The sequence below is a fragment of the Oncorhynchus mykiss genome, chromosome 10, assembly GCF_013265735.2.
Source record: "Oncorhynchus mykiss isolate Arlee chromosome 10, USDA_OmykA_1.1, whole genome shotgun sequence".
In the NCBI taxonomy this organism is placed as follows: Eukaryota; Metazoa; Chordata; class Actinopteri; order Salmoniformes; family Salmonidae; genus Oncorhynchus; species Oncorhynchus mykiss.
In genome coordinates, this window is record NC_048574.1 from 4,124,067 (window position 1) to 4,148,563 (window position 24,497).

The window sequence follows — 24,497 nt, forward strand, 5'->3', positions numbered from 1 at the left end:
TTTTGGAGGGAGTTTTGCCGTTTGATTGGGGCTTCCGTCAGTCTCTCTTCCGGCTTTCACCCCCAGTCTAACGGTCAAGCAGAACGGGCCAATCAGACTATTGGTCGCATCTTACGCAGTCTTTCTTTTCGCAACCCTGCGTCTTGGTCAGAACAGCTCCCCTGGGCAGAATACGCCCACAACTCGCTTCCTTCGTCTGCGACCGGGCTATCTCCTTTTCAGAGTAGCCTCGGGTACCAGCCTCCGCTGTTCTCATCTCAGTTCGCCGAGTCCAGCGTCCCCTCCGCTCAGGCTTTTGTCCAACGTTGCGAGCGCACCTGGAAGAGGGTCAGGTCTGCACTTTGCCGTTATAGGGCGCAGACTGTGAGGGCTGCTAATAAGCGTAGAACTAAGAGTCCTAGATATTGTCGCGGTCAGAGAGTTTGGCTCTCCACTCAGAACCTTCCCCTTAAGACCGCTTCTCGCAAGTTGACCCCGCGGTTCATTGGTCCGTTCCGTATTTCTCAAATCATTAATCCTGTCGCAGTTCGACTTCTTCTTCCGCGATATCTTCGTCGCGTCCACCCGGTCTTCCATGTCTCCTGTATCAAGCCCGTTCTTCGCGCCCCCGCTCGTCTCCCCCCCCCCCCCCCCCCATCCTTGTCGAGGGCGCACCCATCTACAGGGTCCGTAGGATTTTGGACATGCGTCCTCGGGGCCGTGGTCATCAATACCTAGTAGATTGGGAGGGGTACGATCCTGAGGAGAGGAGTTGGGTTCCCTCTCGGGACGTGCTGGACCGTGCGCTGATCGAGGATTTCCTCCGTTGCCGCCAGGTTTCCTCCTCGAGTGCGCCAGGAGGCGCTCGGTGAGTGGGGGGGTACTGTCATGTATTGTCATGTTGTGTCTTGTTTCTGTCCTTTCCCTTCACCCTGTCTCCCTCTGCTGGTCGTTATTAGGTTACCTTTTCTCCCCCTCTTTCCCCCAGCTGTTCCTTGTCTCCTCCTAACTACCTCGTCACCCCTTTTCCCACCTGTTCCCTTTTTCCCTCTGATTAGTCCTCTATATCTCTCTCTGTTTTTGTTTCTGTCTTTGTCGGATTCTCGTTTGTGTTTCTCATGCCTGAACCAGACTATCGTCGTGTTTGCTGCAACCTTGTCCTGTCCTGTCGGAATCTGCCAGTTCATCTAACCTTGTCCTGTCCTGTCGGAATCTGCCTGTCCATCTGAGCCTACATGTGTTTCGTCATTAAAGAAACTCTGTTTTGTTAATTCGCTTTTGGGTCCTCATTCACGCACCTGACAGTATAAGGTAGTTGTTGTGAAATTGTTAGATTACTTGTTAGATATTACTGCACTGTCGGAACTAGAAGCACAAGCATTTCGCTACACTGGCATTAACATCTGCTAACCATGTGTATGTGACCAATAACATTTGATTTGATTTGAGCTGTTGGCTAGAGCGCATGTGTCAATGCCAGTGTGGGCAGACTCGCTATATAACGCCCCATTTTGGTAAGACCATCTGTTGAGTTGAAAAAGCAATGGAAACCCATTTAACTAAATGTTTTATTCTGTATTTTCATGTGCACTTTGTCATCACTCACAGCCTTTTAAGTCAATTTGATGGAAACATCTCTGGTGGGAAAATGCGCATATTGTTTTCTGCAGATTTTAGGATATTTGCATGAAAATCTGCCTCCAACTGAATGGAACCCTAACTACTGTCACTGTCGGACTCCTTGTTCCTCGTGTCTCCATCCTTCTCCACTACTACTTTTCCTTTGCGTCAGACTGACGTCTGGATGCCTGTCTGATGCTCGTTGCTCCTACTTTTCTTGTTCCTCTTTGACTCCTAATTTAATGCCTTTTAACCGTTGCAAGAGCTGAGCGTCGCTCTCTAGCTAGCCTTTTTCGAGAGAGGCTTTGCTCATGCACACACACACCCTCAATGTCAAAGCTCAAGCCTTTTCGCACAAGCCCTTCTGCCACCAAGTATTACATGGGCTTTGGTGGTCAAGATGTGTTGGTATCTGTACTGATGGCGCAAAAGCTATGACAGGGAGACATAGTGGAGTGATAACGCGCATGCAAGCAGTTGCTCCCGACGCCACCTGGATACACTGCAGCATCCACTGAGAGGCTCTTGCTGCCAAGGGAATGCCTGACCGCTTGAAATACTTTTTGGACACTACAGTGAAAATGGTTAACTTTGTTAAAGCAAGGCCCCTGAACTCTCGTGTATTTTCTGCACTATTCAGTGATATGAGCAGCGACCATGTAACGCTTTTACAACATACAGAAAGAAGTGCCCTGGTTATCAAGGGACAAAGTATTGACACGTTGTTTTAAATTGAGAGACAAGCTTAAAGTTTTCTTTACTGACCATGACTTTCACTTGTCTGTCCGCTTGCATGATGATGAGTTTCTCACACGACTGATTATTTGTGCCCTGGTACCAATAGGAGGTCTTTGCAACTTCCCAAGAACCGGGTTGTGACAAAAACTCACACTCATTCTTATGTTTAATAAATGTATTGTATAGTGTGTGTGTGTGGCAGGCTTACAATGATGGCAAAAAACAACATCTGAGAGTGCGCTGACCTGGTGCTAGAGGGGGTACAGCTGGAGGTTGAATGTTTGAAGGGGTCGGGACTATAATAAGTTTGGGAACCACGGTCTGATACACACCGCTCTAGCTCTGCCACCTTTCACCACAGATGGGATGTCTCATGGTCTGATACACACCGCTCTAGCTCTGCCACCTTTCACCACAGATGGGATGTCTCATGGTCTGATACACACCGCTCTAGCTCTGCCACCTTTCACCACAGATGGGATGTCTCATGGTCTGATACACACCGCTCTAGCTCTGTCACCTTTCACCACAGATGGGATGTCTCATGGTCTGATACACACCGCTCTAGCTCTGTCACCTTTCACCACAGATGGGATGTCTCATGGTCTGATACACACCGCTCTAGCTCTGCCACCTTTCACCACAGATGGGATGTCTCATGGTCTGATACACACCGCTCTAGCTTTGCCACCTTTCACCACAGATGGGATGTCTCATGGTCTGATACACACCGCTCTAGCTCTGCCACCTTTCACCACAGATGGGATGTCTCATGGTCTGATACACACCGCTCTAGCTTTGCCACCTTTCACCACAGATGGGATGTCTCATGGTCTGATACACACCGCTCTAGCTCTGCCACCTTTCACCACAGATGGGATGTCTCATGGTCTGATACACACCGCTCTAGCTCTGCCACCTTTCACCACAGATGGGATGTCTCATGGTCTGATACACACCGCTCTAGCTCTGCCACCTTTCACCACAGATGGGATGTCTCATGGTCTGATACACACCGCTCTAGCTCTGCCACCTTTCACCACAGATGGGATGTCTCATGGTCTGATACACACCGCTCTAGCTCTGTCACCTTTCACCACAGATGGGATGTCTCATGGTCTGATACACACCGCTCTAACTCTGTCACCTTTCACCACAGACGCTGAAGGGCGATCTCTAGTTTAAACAGACACATTTTGATGGAGATGTTTTTATTATGTTAATTCGATTCCCGCGGGGCCACAGAAATTGTAGGCACTTTATGTGCAAAGTAAAACTTAATCCACAGTTATTAATACCTTCCTAATATTGAGTTGTACCCCCTTTTTCCCTCAGAACAGTCAATCAATCAAATGTATTTATAATGCCCTTTTAACATCAGCAGATGTCACAAAGTGCTGTACAGAAACCCAGCCTAAAACCCCAAACAGCAAGCAATGCAGGTGTAGAAGAATAGTGGCTAGGAAAAACTTCCAAGAAGGCAGGAACCTACTGTAAGAAGAAACCTAGAGAGGAACCAGGCTCTTCTGGCTGTCCAGTCCTCTTCTGGCTGTGCCGGGTTTCGATTATAACAGTACATGGCCAAGATGTTCAAACGTTCATAGATGACCAGCAGAGTGAAATAATAATAATCACAGTGGTTGTGGGGAGTGCTAAGGTCAGTTAGCTTTTCATAGCCGAGCATTCAGAGTTTGAGACAGCAGGTGCGGTAGAGAGAGAGAGTCGAAAACAACAGGTCCGAGACAAAGTAGCACGTCCGGTGAACAGGTCAGGGTTCCATAGCCGCAGGCAGAACAGTTGAAACTGGAGTAGCAGCATGACCAGGTGGACTGGGGACAGCATGGAGTCAACAGGCCAGGTAGTCCTGGGAGGGAACATACTTAAATTCATACAGGACACCGGATAAGACAGGAGAATTACACCAGAAATAACAGACTGACCCTAGCCCCCCAACACAAACTAGACAAGGCTGAGTATAGCCCACGAAGATCTCCACCATGGCAAGAGGGGGGTGTGATCCCGGACAGGAAGATCACGTCAGTGACTCAACTCACTCAAGTGACGCACCCCTCCTAGGGACGGCATGGAAGAGCACTAGTAAGCCAGTGACTCAGACCCCGTAATAGGGTCAGAGGCAAAGAATCCCAGTGGAGAGAGTAGAACCGGCCAGGCAGAGACAGCAAGGGCGGTTCGTCGCTCCAGTGCCTTTCCGTTCACCTTTGTACCCCTGGACCAGACTACACTCAATCATAGGACCTACTGAAGAGATGAGTCTTCAATAAAGACTTAAAGGTAGAGACCGAGTCTGCGTCTCTCAAATGGGTAGGCAGACCATTCCATAAAAATTGAGCTCTATAGGAGAAAGCCCTGCCTCCAGCTGTTTGCTTAGAAATTCTAGGGACAATTAGGAGGCCTGTGTCTTGTGACCGTAGCGTACGTGTAGGTATGTACAGCAAAACAAAATCAGAGAGATAGGTAGGAGCAAGCCCATGTAATGCTTTGTAGGTTAGCAGTAAAACCTAGGAATTATCCCTAGCCTTAACAGTAAGCCAGTGTAGAGAGGCTAGCACTGGAGTAATATGATCACATTGTCTGGTTCTAGTCAGGATTCTAGCAGTCGTATTTAGCACTAACGGAAGTTTATTTAGTGCTTTATCCGGGTAGCCGGAAAGTAGAGCATTGCAGTAGTCTAACCTAAAAGTGACAAAAGCATGGATTAGCTTTTCTGAATCATTTTTGGACAAAAAGCTTCTGATTTTTGCAATGTTACGAAGATGGAAAAAAGCTGTCCTTGAAACAGTCTTGATATGTTCATCAAAAGAGAGATCAGGGTCCAGAGTAACGCAGAGGTCCTTCACAGTTTTATTTGAGACGACTGTACAACCATTAAGATTAATTGTCAGATTCAACAGAAGATCTCTTTGTTTCTTGGGACCTAGAACTAGCATCTATTTTGTCCGAGTTTAAAAGTAAAACATTTGCTGCCATCCACTTCTATGGGGCGGCAGGGTAGCCTAGTGGTTAGAGCGTTGGACTAGTAACTGGAAGGGAAGCCTGAGACACAGGCTTCCAAGGAGGGCAATTTTGGGGCTTCACAATATTTAATCAAAATGTACAGTTGTATCGTCCGCATAGCAGTGAAAGTGGACATTGTGTGTGCGAATGACATCACCTAGAGATAGAATATATTGTGGTCAGCCACCAGGGGGAGTCTCATCGAGGCCTGGTAACAGATGGAGTATACATCACGAGGCGGTGGCTCCATCTGCTGGACGTGCCAGGTCTCGACGGGCTCTCCGGACAGGACTAATTGGGGTTTCCAATCTCTCCAAAATAATGTGGTGATCGATGGTGTCAAAAGCAGCACTAAAGTCTAGGAGCACGAGGACCGATGCAGAGCATCGGTCTGACGCATTTAAAAGGTAATTTACCACCTTCAATAGTGCAGTCTCAGACCTATGATGGGGTCTAAAACCAGACTGAAGTGTTTTGTTTACATTATTTGTCTTGAGGAAACAGCTTTTATTTTAATTGAGAGAGGAATGGTAGATTTGATATAGGCAGATAGTTTTTTACATTTTCTTGGTCAAGGTTGGGCTTTTTCAAGAGAGGCTTTATTTATTTATTACTTTATTCCACATCCGGTGGATAGAGAGCCATATATTATGTTCAACATAGGAAGGCCAACCACAGGAAGCAGCTTTTTCAGTAGATTAGTTGGAATAGGGTATGCAGCTTGAAGGTTTAGAGGCCATGACTATTTTCATGAATGTTTCAAGAAATACACTACTGGTCAAAAGTTTTAGAACGCCTACTAATTCAAGGGATTTTATTTATCCTGTTTGGGTTAGGGGGCAGCATTTTCACATTCGGATGAAAAGCGTGCCCAGAGTAAAGTGCCTGCTATTCAGGCCCAGATGTTAATATATGCATATTATTAGTAGTATTGGATAGAAAACACTCTGAAGTTTCTAAAACTGTTTGAATGATGTTTGTGAGTATAACAGAACTCATATGGCAGGCAAAAACCTGAGGAAAATCCAACCAGGAAGTGGGAAATCTGAGGTTTGTCGTTTTCAACTCATTGCCTATCAAATATACATTGTCTATGGGGTCAAATTGCACTTCCTAAGGCTTCCACTAGATGTCAACAGTCTTTAGAACCTTGTTTGAGGCTTCAACTGTGAAGTGGGGTCGAATGAGAGGGGATTGAGTAAGATCTCTCCCAGAGTGCCATGAGCTGACCACGCGCGTTCACGTGAGAGGTAGCTTGCGTTCCATTGCAATTCTAAAGACAAAGGAATTCTCCGGTTGGAACAATATTGAAGATTTATGATAAAAAACATCCTAAAGATTGATTCCATACATCGTTTGACATGTTTCTACGGAATGTAATGGAACTTTTTGACTTTTCGTCTGCACCTAGTGATCGCGCCTTATGAATTTTGATTACTGGGCTAAACGCACGAACAAAAAGGAGGTATTTAGACATAAATGATGGACTTTATCGAACAAATCAAACATTTATTGTGGAACTGGGATTCCTGGGAGTGCATTCTGATGAAGATCATCAAAGCGAAGTGAATATTTATAATGCTATTTCTTACTTCTGTTGACTACAACATGGCGGATATGTTTGGCTTGTTTTTGAGTCTGAGAGATGTACTCTGGTCATTGCATGGTGTGCTTTTTCCGTAAATTTTTTTAAAAATCTGACACAGCAGTTGCATTAAGGAGAAGTATATCTATAATTCTGTGCATAATACTTGTATCTCTTATCAAAGTTTATTATGAGTATTTCTGTAAATAGATGTGACTCTGAAAATTTGCCGGTTTTCGAGGCACAACATTAATGACCATAACGCGCCAATGTAAACTCAGATTTTTGGATATAAATATGAACTTTACGAAACAAAATATACATGTATTGTGTAACATGAAGTCCTATGAGTGTCATCTGATGAAGATCATCAGAGGTTAGTGATTCATTTTATCTCTATTTCTGCTTTTTGTGACTCCTGTCTTTGGCTGGAAAATGGCTGTATGTGTTTATGTGACTAGGCTCTGACCTAACATAATCATATGGTGTGCTTTCGCTGTTGAGCATTTTTTAAATCGCACACCATGGGTAGATTAACAAGAAGTCAAGCTTTAATTTGGTGTATTGCACATGTGAATGTTTGAAAGTTAAATATTTCAAAAAAATAATTTTGAATTTCGCGCTCTGCCTTTTCTGTGGATGTTGTCGAGGGGTTCCTAACAAGTTATTTTTTATTATTATCTACATTGTAGAATAATATTGAAAACATCAAAACTATGTAAATAACAAATATGTAATGTGTAGTAACCAAAACATGTAACCAAAAAGCTGTCAATATTTTATATTGGAGATTGTTCAAAGTCGCCACCCTTTCGTAAAAGATCAAGTCCATATTTTGGAAGGAACAGCTCAAACAAGCAAAGAGAAATGACAGTCCATCCTTACTTTAGGACATTAAGATCAGTCAATCCGGATTTTTCAAGAACTTTGAAAGTTATGAGGACCGCCACAGGAAAGGAAGACGCAGAGTTACCTCTGCTGCAGAGGATAAGTTCATTAGAGTTACCATTCTCAGATAATGCAGCCCAAATAAATGTTTGACAGAGTTCAAGTAACAGACACATTTTAACATCAACTGTTCAGAGGAGACTGTGTGAATCAGGCCTTTATGGTCGAATATCTGCAAAGAAACCACTACTAAAGGACACCAATTAGAATTAGACTTGCTTGGGCCAAGAAACACGAGCAATGGACATTAGACCGGTGGAAATCTGTCCTCTGGCCTTATGAGTAGAAATTTGAGACTTTTGGTTCCTACCGCTGTGTCTTTGTGAGCCGCAGAGTAGGTACAGTGCCTTGCGAAAGTATTCGGCCCCCTTGAACTTTGCGACCTTTTGCCACATTTCAGGCTTCAAACATAAAGATATAAAACTGTATTTTTTTGTGAAGAATGAACAACAAGTGGGACACAATCATGAAGTGGAACGACATTTATTGGATATTTCAAACTTTTTTAACAAATCAAAAACTGAAAAAGTGGGCGTGCAAAATTATTCAGCCCCCTTAAGTTAATACTTTGTAGCGCCACCTTTTGCTGCGATTACAGCTGTAAGTCGCTTGGGGTATGTCTCTATCAGTTTTGCACATCGAGAGACTGACATTTTTTCCCATTCCTCCTTGCAAAACAGCTCGAGCTCAGTGAGGCTGGATGGAGAGCATTTGTGAACAGCAGTTTTCAGTTCTTTCCACAGATTCTCGATTGGATTCAGGTCTGGACTTTGACTTGGCCATTCTAACACCTGGATATCTTTATTTTTGAACCATTCCATTGTAGATTTTGCTTTATGTTTTGGATCATTGTCTTGTTGGAAGACAAATCTCCTTCCCAGTCTCAGGTCTTTTGCAGACTCCATCAGGTTTTCTTCCAGAATGGTCCTGTATTTGGCTCCATCCATCTTCCCATCAATTTTTAACCATCTTCCCTGTGCCTGCTGAAGAAAAGCAGGCCCAAACCATGATGCTGCCACCACCATGTTTGACAGTGGGGATGGTGTGTTCAGCTGTGTTGCTTTTACGCCAAACATAACGTTTTGCATTGTTGCCAAAAAGTTCAATTTTGGTTTCATCTGACCAGAGCACCTTCTTCCACATGTTTGGTGTGTCTCCCAGGTGGCTTGTGGCAAACTTTAACCGACACTTTTTATGGATATCTTTAAGAAATGGCTTTCTTCTTGCCACTCTTCCATAAAGGCCAGATTTGTGCAATATACGACTGATTGTTGTCCTATGGACAGAGTCTCCCACCTCAGCTGTAGATCTCTGCAGTTCATCCAGAGTGATCATGGGCCTCTTGGCTGCATCTCTGATCAGTCTTCTCCTTGTATGAGCTGAAAGTTTAGAGGGACGGCCAGGTCTTGGTAGATTTGCGGTGGTCTGATACTCCTTCCATTTCAATATTATCGCTTGCACAGTGCTCCTTGGGATGTTTAAAGCTTGGGAAATCTTTTTGTATCCAAATCCGGCTTTAAACTTCTTCACAACAGTATCTCGGACCTGCCTGGTGTGTTCCTTGTTCTTCATGATGCTCTCTGCGCTTTTAACGGACCTCTGAGACTATCACAGTGCAGGTGCATTTATACGGAGACTTGATTACACACAGGTGAATTGTATTTATCATCATTAGTCATTTAGGTCAACATTGGATCATTCAGAGATCCTCACTGAACTTCTGGAGAGAGTTTGCTGCACTGAAAGTAAAGGGGCTAAATAATTTTGCACGCCCACTTTTTCAGTTTTTGATTTGTTAAAAAAGTTTGAAATATCCAATAAATGTCGTTCCACTTCATGATTGTGTCCCACTTGTTGTTGATTCTTCACAAAAAAATAAAGTTTTATATATTTATGTTTGAAGCCTGAAATGTGGCAAAAGGTCTCAAAGTTCAAGGGGGCCGAATACTTTCGCAAGGCATTGTAAATGGATGATCTCCCCATGTGTGGTTCCCACCGTGAAGAATGGAGGAGGTGGGGTGATAGTGCTTTGCTGGTGACACTGTCTGTGATTTATTTAGAATTCAAGGCACACTTAACAAGCATGGCTACCACAGCATTCTGCAGCGATATGCCGTCCCATCTGGTTTGGAATTAGTCGGACTATAATTTGTTTTTCAACAGGACAATGACCCAGGCTGTGTAAGGGCTATTTGACCAAGAAGGAGAGTGATGGAGTGCTGCATCAGATGACCTGGCCTCCACAATCCCCTGACCTCAACCAAATTGAGAAGGTTTGGAATGAGTTGGACTGCAGAGTAAAGGAAAAGCAGCCAACAAGTGCTCAGCATATGTGGAAACTCCTTCAAGACTGTTGGAAAAGTATTCCAGGTGACTTCCTCATGAAGCTGGTTGAGAGAATGCCAAGAGTGTGCAAAGCTGTCATCAAGGCAAAGGGTTGCTACTTTGAAGAATCTAAAATATATTTAGATTTGCTTCTGCCCCGGTAAACCCCTGCATTAACTCGGCTCTTTCTGTGTCCCTTGTAGCAGCTAGCTGACTAAGTTTTCAATGAATGCCTAGTCCACACGGAAAAGCAGGATATTCTCATTTTCAACAGCGGCCAGTACTGCCGAGCAACCTATGTGAAGCTAGTCACAATAGTGGAATTTGTGGTTAGCCTTCAAAATAAAAGTCCTGCATTGAAACTGATGCAAACAGATACAAATAGTTGAATTATGCCGTATCTGGATCAGATAATGCTTAACAAGTTTGGAATGTTATATAAATTCAACAAAAGACAATAATGAGTTCATTTGGTCCTGTACTGTACTTGTTTGGTCAGGCGAAGGGCAGATCAGTGAAGTTGATTTATTCCTAATTATAAGGAGAAATCTCTGTTTAGGATACTGACGTTACTGGTGTAACACAATACATACTGGTGCATTCCTTTAAAACATATGCATATTATTGTTGTATGACTATAATTCAAACAAATCACTAATATATTATAGAAGAGGCGTCACTACAGACCCTGGTTCGATTCCAGGTTGTATCACAACCGGCCGTGATTGGGAGTCCCATAGGGTGGCGTAAAATTGGCCCAGCGCCATCTGGGTTAGGGGTTGGCCGGGGTAGGCCGCCATTGTAAATAAAAATGCGTTCTTAACAGACTTGCCTAGATAAATAAAGATTAAATAATGACTGGTATATCAATCCAATCCAGTGACATCCTAACTAGCTGTAAAGTTCTCTCTCTCAGCAGGGTCAGTGGAGCATTTTCAAAACAATAATTTTATTGATAAACACAAAAGGACAAGACCATCAATAGTGTGTAGAGTTGCATTACATCTGGAGTATTGGAACAGTCAGACAGTAGTTGTAGACGGAACAGTCAGACAGTAGTTGTAGACGGAACAGTCAGTCAGTAGTTGTAGACGGAACAGTCAGACAGTAGTTGTAGACGGAACAGTCAGACAGTAGTTGTGGACGGAACAGTCAGACAGTAGCTGTAGACGGAACAGTCAGACAGTAGTTGTAGACGGAACAGTCAGACAGTAGTTGTAGACGGAACAGTCAGTCAGTAGTTGTAAACGGATGTAGACGGAACAGTCAGACAGTAGTTGTAGACGGAACAGTCAGACAGTAGTTGTAGACGGAACAGTCAGTCAGTAGTTGTAGACGGAACAGTCAGACAGTAGTTGTAGACGGAACAGTCAGACAGTAGTTGTAGACGGAGCAGTCAGACAGTAGTTGTGGACGGAACAGTCAGATAGTAGTTGTAGACGGAACAGTCAGACAGTAGTTGTGGACGGAACAGTCAGACAGTAGTTGTGGACGGAACAGTCCGACAGTAGCTGTAGACGGAACAGTCCGACAGTAGCTGCAGACGGAACAGTCCGAAGGCAGTTGTAGACGGAACAGTCCGACAGCAGCTGTAGACGGAACAGTCAGACAGTCGTTGTAGACGGAACAGTCCGACAGTAGCTGTAGACGGAAGTCCGAAAGTAGCTGTAGACGGAACAGTCAGACAGTAGTTGTAGACGGAACAGTCCGACTGTAGTTGTAGACGGAACAGTCCGACTGTAGTTGTAGACGGAACAGTCCGACTGTAGTTGTAGACGGAACAGTCCGACTGTAGTTGTAGACGGAACAGTCAGACAGTAGCTGTAGATGCAACAGTCCGACAGTAGCTGTAGACGGTACAGTCAGACAGTAGTTGTCGACGGAACAGTCCGACAGTAGTTGTAGACGGAACAGTCCGACAGTAGTTGTAGACGGAACAGTCCGACAGAAGCTGTAGACGGAACAGTCCGACAGAAGCTGTAGACGGAACAGTCCGACAGAAGCTGTAGACGGTACAGTCAGACAGTAGTTGTCGACGGAACAGTCCGACAGTAGTTGTCGATGGAACAGTCAGACAGTAGTTGTGGACGGAACAGTCAGACAGTAGTTGTAGACGGAACAGTCAGACAGTAGTTGTAGACGGAACAGTCCGACAGCAGCTGTAGACGGAACAGTCAGACAGTCGTTGTAGACGGAACAGTCCGACAGTAGCTGTAGACGGAAGTCCGAAAGTAGCTGTAGACGGAACAGTCAGACAGTAGTTGTAGACGGAACAGTCCGACTGTAGTTGTAGACGGAACAGTCCGACTGTAGTTGTAGACGGAACAGTCCGACTGTAGTTGTAGACGGAACAGTCCGACTGTAGTTGTAGACGGAACAGTCAGACAGTAGCTGTAGATGCAACAGTCCGACAGTAGCTGTAGACGGTACAGTCAGACAGTAGTTGTCGACGGAACAGTCCGACAGTAGTTGTAGACGGAACAGTCCGACAGTAGTTGTAGACGGAACAGTCCGACAGAAGCTGTAGACGGAACAGTCCGACAGAAGCTGTAGACGGAACAGTCCGACAGAAGCTGTAGACGGTACAGTCAGACAGTAGTTGTCGACGGAACAGTCCGACAGTAGTTGTCGATGGAACAGTCAGACAGTAGTTGTGGACGGAACAGTCAGACAGTAGCTGTAGACGGAGCAGTCAGACAGTAGTTGTAGACGGAACAGTCAGACAGTAGTTGTAGACGGAACAGTCAGTCAGTAGTTGTAAACGGATGTAGACGGAACAGTCAGACAGTAGTTGTAGACGGAACAGTCAGACAGTAGTTGTAGACGGAACAGTCAGTCAGTAGTTGTAGACGGAACAGTCAGACAGTAGTTGTAGACGGAACAGTCAGACAGTAGTTGTAGACGGAGCAGTCAGACAGTAGTTGTGGACGGAACAGTCAGATAGTAGTTGTAGACGGAACAGTCAGACAGTAGCTGTAGACGGAACAGTCAGACAGTAGTTGTAGACGGAACAGTCAGATAGTAGTTGTAGACGGAACAGTCAGACAGTAGTTGTGGACGGAACAGTCAGACAGTAGTTGTGGACGGAACAGTCCGACAGTAGCTGTAGACGGAACAGTCCGACAGTAGCTGCAGACGGAACAGTCCGAAGGCAGTTGTAGACGGAACAGTCCGACAGCAGCTGTAGACGGAACAGTCAGACAGTCGTTGTAGACGGAACAGTCCGACAGTAGCTGTAGACGGAAGTCCGAAAGTAGCTGTAGACGGAACAGTCAGACAGTAGTTGTAGACGGAACAGTCCGACTGTAGTTGTAGACGGAACAGTCCGACTGTAGTTGTAGACGGAACAGTCCGACTGTAGTTGTAGACGGAACAGTCCGACTGTAGTTGTAGACGGAACAGTCAGACAGTAGCTGTAGATGCAACAGTCCGACAGTAGCTGTAGACGGTACAGTCAGACAGTAGTTGTCGACGGAACAGTCCGACAGTAGTTGTAGACGGAACAGTCCGACAGTAGTTGTAGACGGAACAGTCCGACAGAAGCTGTAGACGGAACAGTCCGACAGAAGCTGTAGACGGAACAGTCCGACAGAAGCTGTAGACGGTACAGTCAGACAGTAGTTGTCGACGGAACAGTCCGACAGTAGTTGTCGACGGAACAGTCCGTCAGTAGTTGTAGACGGAACAGTCCGACTGTAGTTGTAAACGGAACAGTCCGACTGTAGTTGTAGACGGAACAGTCCGACAGAAGCTGTAGACGGAACAGTCCGACAGTAGTTGTCGACGGAACAGTCCGACAGTAGTTGTCGACGGAACAGTCCGACAGTAGTTGTCGACGGAACAGTCCGACAGAAGCGGTAGACGGAACAGTCCGACAGTAGTTGTCGACGGAACAGTCCGACAGTAGTTGTCGACGGAACAGTCCGACAGTAGTTGTCGACGGAACAGTCCGACAGTAGTTGTAGACGGAACAGTCCGACTGTAGTTGTAGACGGAACAGTCAGAGAGTAGTTGTAGACGGAACAGTCAGAGAGTAGCTGTAGAAGCAACAGTCCGACAGTAGCTGTAGACGGTACAGTCAGACAGTAGTTGTAGACGGAACAGTCAGACAGTAGTTGTAGACGGAACAGTGAGTCAGTAGTTGTAGACGGAACAGTCAGACAGTAGTTGTAGACGGAACAGTCAGACAGTAGTTGTAGACGGAACAGTCAGACAGTAGTTGTAGACGGAACAGTCAGACAGTAGTTGTAGACGGAACAGTCAGACAGTAGTTGTAGACGGGACAGTCCGACAGCAGCTGTAGACGGAACAGTCCGACAGTAGCTGTAGACGGAAGTCCGACAGTAGCTGTAGACGGAAGTCCGACAGTAGCTGTAGACGGAACAGTCCGACTGTAGCTGTAGACGGAACAGTCAGACAGTAGTTGTAGACGGAACAGTCAGACAGTAGTTGTAGACGGAACAGTCAGACAGTAGTTGTAGACGGAACAGTCAGACAGTAGCTGTAGACGGAACAGACAGACAGTAGCTGTAGACGGAACAGTGAAACAGTAGTTGTAGACGGAACAGTCCGACAGTAGCTGTAGACGGAACAGTCAGACAGTAGTTGTAGACGGAACAGTCAGACAGTAGCTGTAGACGGAACAGTCAGACAGTAGTTGTAGACGGAACAGTCAGACAGTAGTTGTAGACGGAACAGTCAGACAGTAGTTGTAGACGGAACAGTCAGACAGTAGTTGTAGACGGAACAGTCCGACTGTAGTTGTAGACGGAACAGTCCGACAGTAGCTGTAGACGGATCAGTCCGACAGTAGTTGTCGACGGAACAGTCCGACAGTAGTTGTAGATGGAACAGTCCGACAGTAGCTGTAGACGGAACAGTCAGACAGTAGCTGGAGACGGAACAGTCAGACAGTAGCTGTAGACGGAACAGTCAGACAGTAGCTGTAGACGGAACAGTCAGACAGTAGCGGTAGACGGAACAGTCAGACAGTAGCTGTAGACGGAACAGTCAGACAGTAGTTGTAGACGGAACAGTCAGACAGTAGTTGTAGACGGAACAGTCAGACAGTAGTTGTAGACGGAACAGTCAGACAGTAGTTGTAGACGGAACAGTCCGACTGTAGCTGTAGACGGAACAGTCCGACTGTAGTTGTAGACGGAACAGTCCGACTGTAGTTGTAGACGGAACAGTCAGACAGTAGTTGTAGATGGAACAGTCAGACAGTAGCTGTAGACGGAACAGACCGACAGTAGTTGTAGACGGAACAGTCCGACAGTAGTTGTAGACGGAACAGTCAGACAGTAGTTGTAGACGGAACAGTCAGACAGTAGTTGTCGACGGAACAGTCCGACAGTAGTTGTAGACGGAACAGTCAGACAGTAGTTGTAGACGGAACAGTCCGACTGTAGTTGTAGACGGAAGTCAGTCAGTAGTTGTAGACGGAACAGTCAGTCAGTAGTTGTAGACGGAACAGTCCGACTGTAGTTGTAGACGGAAGTCAGACAGTAGTTGTAGACGGAACAGTCAGACAGTAGTTGTAGACGGAACAGTCCGACAGAAGCTGTAGACGGTACAGCCAGACAGTAGTTGTCGACGGAACAGTCCAACAGTAGTTGTAGACGGAACAGTCAGAGAGTAGTTGTAGACGGAACAGTCAGAGAGTAGCTGTAGATGCAACAGTCCGACAGTAGCTGTAGACGGTACAGTCAGACAGTAGTTGTCAACGGAACAGTCCGACAGTAGTTGTAGACGGAACAGTCAGACAGTAGTTGTAGACGGAACAGTCAGACAGTAGTTGTAGACGGAACAGTCAGACAGTAGTTGTAGACGGAACAGTCAGTCAGTAGTTGTAGACGGAACAGTCAGACAGTAGTTGTAGACGGAACAGTCAGACAGTAGTTGTAGACGGAACAGTCAGACAGTAGCTGTAGACGGAACAGTCCGACAGCAGCTGTAGACGGAACAGTCCGACAGTAGCTGTAGACGGAAGTCCGACAGTAGCTGTAGACGGAACAGTCCGACTGTAGCTGTAGACGGAACAGTCAGACAGTAGTTGTAGACGGAACAGTCAGACAGTAGTTGTAGACGGAACAGTCAGTCAGTAGTTGTAGACGGAACAGTCAGTCAGTAGTTGTAGACGGAACAGTCAGTCAGTAGTTGTAGACGGAACAGTCAGACAGTAGTTGTAAACGGATGTAGACGGAACAGTCAGACAGTAGTTGTAGACGGAACAGTCAGTCAGTAGTTGTAGACGGAACAGTCAGACAGTAGTTGTAAACGGATGTAGACGGAACAGTCAGTCAGTAGTTGTAGACGGAACAGTCAGACAGTAGTTGTAGACGGAACAGTCAGACAGTAGTTGTAGACGGAACAGTCAGACAGTAGCTGTAGACGGAACAGTCAGACAGTAGTTGTAGACGGAACAGTCAGACAGTAGTTGTGGACGGAACAGTCAGACAGTAGTTGTGGACGGAACAGTCAGACAGTAGTTGTAGACGGAACAGTCCGACTGTAGTTGTAGACGGAACAGTCAGACAGTAGCTGCAGACGGAACAGTCCGAAGGCAGTTGTAGACGGAACAGTCCATCCTAGCAGGCCACTTACTGAGACAATAGACCAACTCAGCTTCTCCTCATTCTCCCTGAAGTAGGAACTCATTCACTCCCCCTACCAGATTGTCCAAAACATTGGAATGGTGTGTCTGTATGTTACAGTGTGAAGGCGCCTACTCCATAACAGTGGTAGAACACATAGACATGTCTTCTGAAGGGGTTCACTATGAGGTAGGAGAATGACTGATCCTCTTCTTCTCTGGCTGGGTAACACACACCGGATGCATCCTGAAGAGAACACAGGATAAGATACAGCTGAGAGTCTCTCTCTCTCAATTTCAATATAATTTCAATTTAAGGGGCTTTATTGGCATGGGAAACATATGTTTACATTGCCAAAGCAAGTGAAATGAACAAAAGGGAAATAAACAATAAAACAATAAAAACACACACTCATTACACAAAACATTTCAAATGTGTTATATGTCTATATTTATTATTTTACTAGGCAAGTCAGTTAAGAACAAATTCTTATTTTCAATGACGGCCTAGGAACAGTGGGTTAACTGCCTGTTCAGGGGCAGAACGACAGATTTGTACCTTGTCAGCTCGGGGATTTGATCTTCCAACCTTTCAGTTACTAGTCCAATGCTCTAACCACTAGGCTACCTGCCTCCCCAGTGTTGTAATGATGTGCAAATAGTTAAAGTACAAAAGGGAAAATAAATCAACATAAATATAGGTTGCATTTACAATGGTGTTTGATAACAATTATATTTCAATAGCAGTAATAATAATATAATGTTACCAAAGCAGAGACTTTGATGACAGTGGAAACCACACTGATCTCCTTGCTCTCTGGATTCTTCTGAACACTGGAACACAAAGCATCACAGACACCATCTACTAGTGCAGGGGTGTATGGTGTGGTGTGTGTGTGTGCATAGTGCAGTGTATATGTGTGTATGGTGTGTGTTTAGGGTGTGGGTGTATGGTGTGTTTGTGTGTTTATATGGTGTGTGTGTGAGTGTGTGTATGTGTGCTGTACGGTGTATGTTTATGGTATGGTGTGTGTGTGGGTGTATGGTATGGTGTGTGTGTGGTGTATGTTTATGGTGTGGTGTGTGTATGGTGTGGTGTATGGAATGGTGTATGGTATACGTTGTGGTGTGTATGGTGTGGTATATTGGTATACAGTGTGGTGTGTGTATGGTGTGGTGTATGGCATGGTGGATGGTATACGGTATGGTGTGTATTTATGCTGTGGTGTATGGTATACGGTATGGTGTGTGTGTGTAGTGTATGGTGTGTGCTTACGGTATGGTGTATGGTGCATGTGTACGGTGTATGTGTGGTGTATGGTGTGGTGTACGGTGTATGTTGTGGTATATTGGTATACAGTGTGGTGTGTTTATGCTGTGGTGTATGGTATACGGTATGGTGTGTATGGTGTGGTGTGTATGGGGAGTATGGTGTGGTATATGGTGTGGTGTACAGTGTGTGAGTATGGTGTGGTGTATGATGTGTGGGTGTATGGTGTGGTGTATGGTGTGGGTGTATGTGTGGTGTACGGCGTGGTGTACGGTGTGTGAGTATGGTATGGTGTATGTGTGGTGTATGGTGTGGTGTGGTGTACGGTGTGTGAGTATGGTGTGGTGTGGTGTACGGTGTGGGTGTATGGTGTATGTGTGGTGCACGGTGTGTGAGTACATTGTGTTGTACGTTGTGGGTGTATGGTGTGGGTGTATGGTATGGTGTACAGTGTGGTGTACGGTGTGTGTGGTATGGTGTACGGTGTATGGTGTGGTGTACAGTGTTTGAGTACGGTGTGATGTACGGTGTGGTGTATGGCATGGTGTACGGAGTGGTGTACGGTGAGGTGTATGGTGTGTGGCATGGTGTGGTGTACAGTGTGGTGTATGGTGTGGGTGTATGGTATGTGTGGTGCATGGTGAATGTGTGGTGTATGTTGGGGTGTATGTTGTAGTGTATGGTGTGAGTATGGTGTGGTGTACGGTGTCTGTATACCTGACCAGATCCCTATAAATGGTTCTGGTGGTGTCTATGTAGGGGTTGATGGTATCTTCATACTGACACAGCTCTCCTCCCAGAGTCATGTGTTTAAACACTAGGAACAGGAACTCTCTTCTCTCCATCACTCCATACTCCTCACTGCCATCCTCCTGCAGCATCTACACACACACACACACTATGATAGCATAATAGGAGCATAAAGACTATTAAGTTGCATAAATAGTGTTAATGTGTGTGTGTTTGTGAAGGTGTGTGTGTATTGTGTGCATATGTTACCTGTCTCAGTAGGTCGTAGTCAGGGTGTGTGTCATGGAAACATTTGGTGATGTGTCCAGAGGATGTGATGATTCCACTGGAGTAGAGAGGGTCAAACATCTCCATACTGACCTTACTGCACGGCACTACCTCTGCCTGTACACACACCACCTCACCCTCTGGAACACACACACACACTGTACTGATGGAAGATACCTGCCCTCTTACGGGCTCCTGACCAATTCTGCTATTTATTTTTTTTCTCTGCCATCATTACCTATGACTGAAAACAGCTTCTGGACATCAGAACAGCTATCACTAACCTCAATTTAGATGAAGATTTCTGCCTCAATAAGTTGGCAGCTCTGGCCATTCGGCTTACCCCGGACTCCAAAGAGGCAAGAAGGGCCGCGACAAGACAAGACTACGTCCATCTACCACACCACTGTTTTGTTGGAAAATGTGCAGTCACTGGAGAACAAACTGGGTGAGCTCCGTTCCAGACTATCTCATCAACGACACCTGAAAAACTGTAATATCCTCTGTTTCTTGGAGCCGTGGCTGAACGAGGATGTACAACTTGCTAGTTTTTCTATGCATCATCAAGATCAGACGGCAGACTCGGGTAAAGGCTAGAAAGGGAGGGGTGTGTCTTTGTTAACAATAGCTAATGTTAAGAAAGTCTCAAGATTTTGCTTGTCTGAGTTACAATACCTCATGATAAGCTGCAGACCATACTATTTACCTAGAGAGTTCAGATATATTTTTCATAGTGGTCTATTTACTACCAAGAACCGATGCTGGCACTAAGACAGGACTCAATGAGCTGTACAGGGCCAAAAGCAAACAAGGAAATGCACATTCAGATGCAGCATTTCTCATGGCCAGTGATTTTATTGCAGAACACTGAAATCTGTTTTACCTCATTTTTACCAGCATGTAACCTGTGCAACTGGAAGCGAAAAAACATGTGACGATTCTCTTCAGGGTTAGGAGAGTTTGTAAACGAATTAAGCGGAAGGCCGACAACAAGATCACACCAGAGAGAGCTCTTTCGAACAGGACAGTGCCCGAATGTTTGTTTCTAGACCCCCCCAGGCCGCAGGCGTGGTCAAGGACAGCAGGGTTCGGTACACAAATCGGGTTCTCGGTAGATCAGGGTCCAAAACCGCCAACTGGTAAGTCCAAACAGTCCAGGTCATACACGGTAAATCCATCAGATATATTATCACTTCCTCTTTCTCAATGGTTCACAGGTCCACAGCTCCTTGCTCTCTCTCTCTTCCTGGTGTGGCTTGACCCGTAATATGTGGGTCAGCCCCACCTTGCTAGCATTCCCTTTGCTTCTGGGTATTGTCGTTTTTGGCGGTCGACTATTTTGGGATCGGCTTACCCCGGACTCCAAAGAGGCAAGAAGGGCCGCGACAAGACAAGACTACGTCCATCTACCACACCACTGTTTTGTTGGAAAATGTGCAGTCACTGGAGAACAAACTGGGTGAGCTCCGTTCCAGACTATCTCATCAACGACACCTGAAAAACTGTAATATCCTCTGTTTCTTGGAGCCGTGGCTGAACGAGGATGTACAACTTGCTAGTTTTTCTATGCATCATCAAGTTCTTGTAGGGGTGGCCATTTTGTGCTTTGTAGTTCACCATCTGGCCATCCCTTAGTGAGAGGTCAGAGCCTGTGTATTAGTTCTGCCCTCAAATACAGTGCCTTGCGAAAGTATTCGCCCCCCTTGAACTTTGCGACCTTTTGCCACATTTCAGGCTTCAAACATAAAGATATAAAACTGTATTTTTTTGTGAAGAATCAACAACAAGTGGGACACAATCATGAAGTGGAACGACATTTACTGGATATTTCAAACTTTTTTAACAAATCAAAAACTGAAAAATTGTCCGTGCAAAATTATTCAGCCCCTTTACTTTCAGTGCAGCAAACTGTCTCCATAAGTTCAGTGAGGATCTCTGAATGATCCAATGTTGACCTAAATGACTAATGATGATAAATACAATCCACCTGTGTGTAATCAAGTCTCCGTATAAATGCACCTGCACTGTGATAGTCTCAGAGGTCCGTTAAAAGCGCAGAGAGCATCATGAAGAACAAGGAACACACCAGGCAGGTACGAGATACTGTTGTGAAGAAGTTTAAAGCCGGATTTGGATACAAAAAGATTTCCCAAGCTTTAAACATCCCAAGGAGCACTGTGCAAGCGATAATATTGAAATGGAAGGAGTATCAGACCACTGCAAATCTACCAAGACCTGGCCGTCCCTCTAAACTTTCAGCTCATACAAGGAGAAGACTGATCAGAGATGCAGCCAAGAGGCCCATGATCACTCTGGATGAACTGCAGAGATCTACAGCTGAGGTGGGAGACTCTGTCCATAGGACAACAATCAGTCGTATATTGCACAAATCTGGCCTTTATGGAAGAGTGGCAAGAAGAAAGCCATTTCTTAAAGATATCCATAAAAAGTGTTGTTTAAAGTTTGCCACAAGCCACTTGGGAGACACACCAAACATGTGGAAGAAGGTGCTCTGGTCAGATGAAACCAAAATTGAACTTTTTGGCAACAATGCAAAACGTTATGTTTGGCGTAAAAGCAACACAGCTGAACACACCATCCCCACTGTCAAACATGGTGGTGGCAGCATCATGGTTTGGGCCTGCTTTTCTTCAGCAGGGACAGGGAAGATGGTTAAAATTGATGGGAAGATGGATGGAGCCAAATACAGGACCATTCTGGAAGAAAACCTGATGGAGTCTGCAAAAGACCTGAGACTGGGACGGAGATTTGTCTTCCAACAAGACAATGATCCGAAACATAAAGCAAAATCTACAATGGAATGGTTCAAAAATAAACATATCCAGGTGTTAGAATGGCCAAGTCAAAGTCCAGACCTGAATCCAATCGAGAATCTGTGGAAAGAACTGAAAACTGCTGTTCACAAATGCTCTCCATCCAACCTCACTGAGCTCGAGCTGTTTTGCAAGGAGGAATGGGAAAAAATGTCAGTCTCTCGATGTGCAAAACTGATAGAGACAAAACCCAAGCGACTTACAGCTGTAATCGCAGCAAAATGTGGCGCTACAAAGTATTAACTAAAGGGGGCTGAATAATTTTGCACGCCCAATTTTTCAGTTTTTGATTTGTTAAAAAAGTTTGAAATATCCAATAAATGTTTTTCCACTTCATGATTGTGTCCCACTTGTTGTTGATTCTTCACAAAAAAATACAGTTTTATATCTTTATGTTTGAAGCCTGAAAGGTGGCAAAGGTCGCAAAGTTCAAGGGGGCCGAATACTTTCGCAAGGCACTGTATCTGCCATTTATCACTCGGCCCCCTTCTTTGCCATTAACTCTAGATCACCTTTACTACGCACACAGAAACGCATACAAGGCCCTCCCTCGCCTTCCCTTTGGCAAATCAGACCATAACGCTATCCTCCTGATTCCTGATTACAAGCAAAAACTCAAACAGGATGTACCGGAAGTGGTCCGATGAAGCGGTTGCTAAGCTACAGGACTGTTTTGCTAGCACAGACTGGAATATGTTCCAGAATTCATCCGATAATATTTACATCAGTCTCCTTCATTAATAAGTTAATCGACAACATTGTCTCCACAACAACCGTACGTACATACCCCAACCAGAAGCCATGGATTGCAGGCAGCATCCGCACTGACCAATCGATTAGAGCTGCCGCTTTCAAGGAGCGGGACATTCACCCGGACAATTATAAGAAATTACACTACGACCTCTGACGAGCCATCAAACAGGCAAAGCATCAGCAATAGTCTGGGTAGCCATTTTCCATAGATTAGGGCCTAATTAATTGATTTCAATTGACCTATTTCCTTATATGAACTATAACTCATGAAATTGTTGAAATTGTCATGTTGAGTTTATATTTTTGTTCAGTATAGATGCCTATAGGCTAAGTTAACTTATTTTCTTTGATCTGCATGTTTCTGTACTTGATTTAGTATTCTGTTTTTATTTGATTACAATTACAATGTCACTTTGATTCCTTTACTATGTCACTTTTGTTGCCATTTTACTGTGTGAGAAGCCTGTCAATAAAACATTTAATTTGACTATTTATTTTTTGTCACCTGTTGATCTAGGACTGGCCCTCACTATCTGATATTTTACACACACACACACACACACACACACACACACACACACACTAATTTCCAGTATGTATAAATACTTATAGGAAATCCCCAACTGTTTTTCAAATGAACATGGCATCCAATGTATCTTAAATAATACAAATAGATCCAAATAAGTGGTGACAGGGAGTATGCACGCCACTGGCTTGACGCTGAAAAAGCATCTTGCCTCCGATTGGCAGCTGTAGTGTAGCGGGTTGGGAGAGGGACGGTAGGCTGCGTGAGGAAAACGGCACGTGACTGGCAGGAGCAAGGCTGCTGCTTGACAAAGTGTCATATCACCCCATGAATGAGGCAATTGGCAAAAAAATCTATTGCACAGCGTGCAACCACTCTGGAGGGACGAAGGCCTTTGGATTGCTAACTGGGTAGAGGTGATAGAGGTGACATGACATACCCAGAGTAACCCAGGCTCCAGCCTCCATCTTCCTGAGGTTGGTCAGCACACAGGGGTCTCTGAAGAAACTCTGACACACACACACACACACACACAGAGACATTACTATTGGCCCTTTACAAAGTGCAGTGCCTGGAAACAAACGTGTGTGTGTGTGTTAACTCACCAGAGTAAAGTCGTGGCTGTTGTATGGGTAGAAGTTCTGGTCAAAGCTGAAGGCCTGGGCTGAGATGCGCCCTAGCATGGACCTGACACACACACACACACACAAATCCATTAGCTGGTTTCACTAGAGAACTGACACACTGATATACCTAGCTAGTTTGTCTTGTCTACATAGCTGGTCGGCTAACGTTAGTAACAGTAGCTAGCTAGGATGATGTTGATAACTATAGCTAAATAGCTATAAACATAGACAAATAAATGACACAAAACCATAAGATCTATAACGTAACCATTTCATGAGTAGTTGTAGTGTGCTTTTGTCCTGAAGGAAGGAAAATGTCTTGGTTGGGAGGAGGTTGAAGGAAAACTTAGTCTCAGATGCCATGTCGACCGTCGGGTTGTTGATGTCTATTGGTCACCATGGCGACGGAACCCCGCTCAACCAAAAGGCGCGTTCGTAAATTCTCTGGCGCTATGGAAAGCCAAAATGTTCAGATCGTCCTACAGTGAATTCGTCTTAACACTTGTAATTAACATTTTTCACAAGCTTTTTTCAGGAGTCAAAAGTAATTTTTACATGTGTTCATTACACCTGTCCAGTGTGCATTTACAGGTGATTAGAACGCTTGTTATGGTCATTTTTACATATATTCATTAAACCTGTCCAGTGTGTATTTACAGGTGATTA

General features: G+C 45.0%; 1 protein-coding gene across 1 annotated transcript; it reads right to left on the minus strand.

The window, feature by feature from the left end:
* Positions 1–16,750: 16,750 nt before the first annotated feature.
* Positions 16,751–24,243, minus strand: cfap300 (cilia and flagella associated protein 300). Its single transcript, XM_021617326.2, has 7 exons — positions 24,100–24,243; positions 23,811–23,892; positions 23,645–23,714; positions 19,075–19,232; positions 18,793–18,956; positions 17,573–17,639; positions 16,751–17,052 (listed from the first exon to the last, which is right to left on the minus strand). Exons 1-7 carry the CDS (start codon positions 24,192–24,194, stop codon positions 16,921–16,923), a joined length of 768 nt encoding a protein of 255 aa, XP_021473001.1. The 5' UTR covers positions 24,195–24,243; the 3' UTR covers positions 16,751–16,920.
* Between the last annotated feature and the right edge of the window lie 254 nt (positions 24,244–24,497).

Excerpts from the sequence above, each read along its gene's own strand:
- cfap300 (XM_021617326.2), bottom strand. The coding sequence starts at position 24,194 with ATGGCATCTGAGACTAAGTTTTCCTTCAACCTCCTCCCAACCAAGACA. Across the intron at positions 19,233-23,644 it reads TGGAGCCTGGGTTACTCTGG|AGGGTGAGGTGGTGTGTGTA; the intron begins GTATGTCATGTC and ends TGTGTGTTCCAG. Across the intron at positions 18,957-19,074 it reads ACTACGACCTACTGAGACAG|ATGCTGCAGGAGGATGGCAG; the intron begins GTAACATATGCA and ends GTGTGTGTGTAG.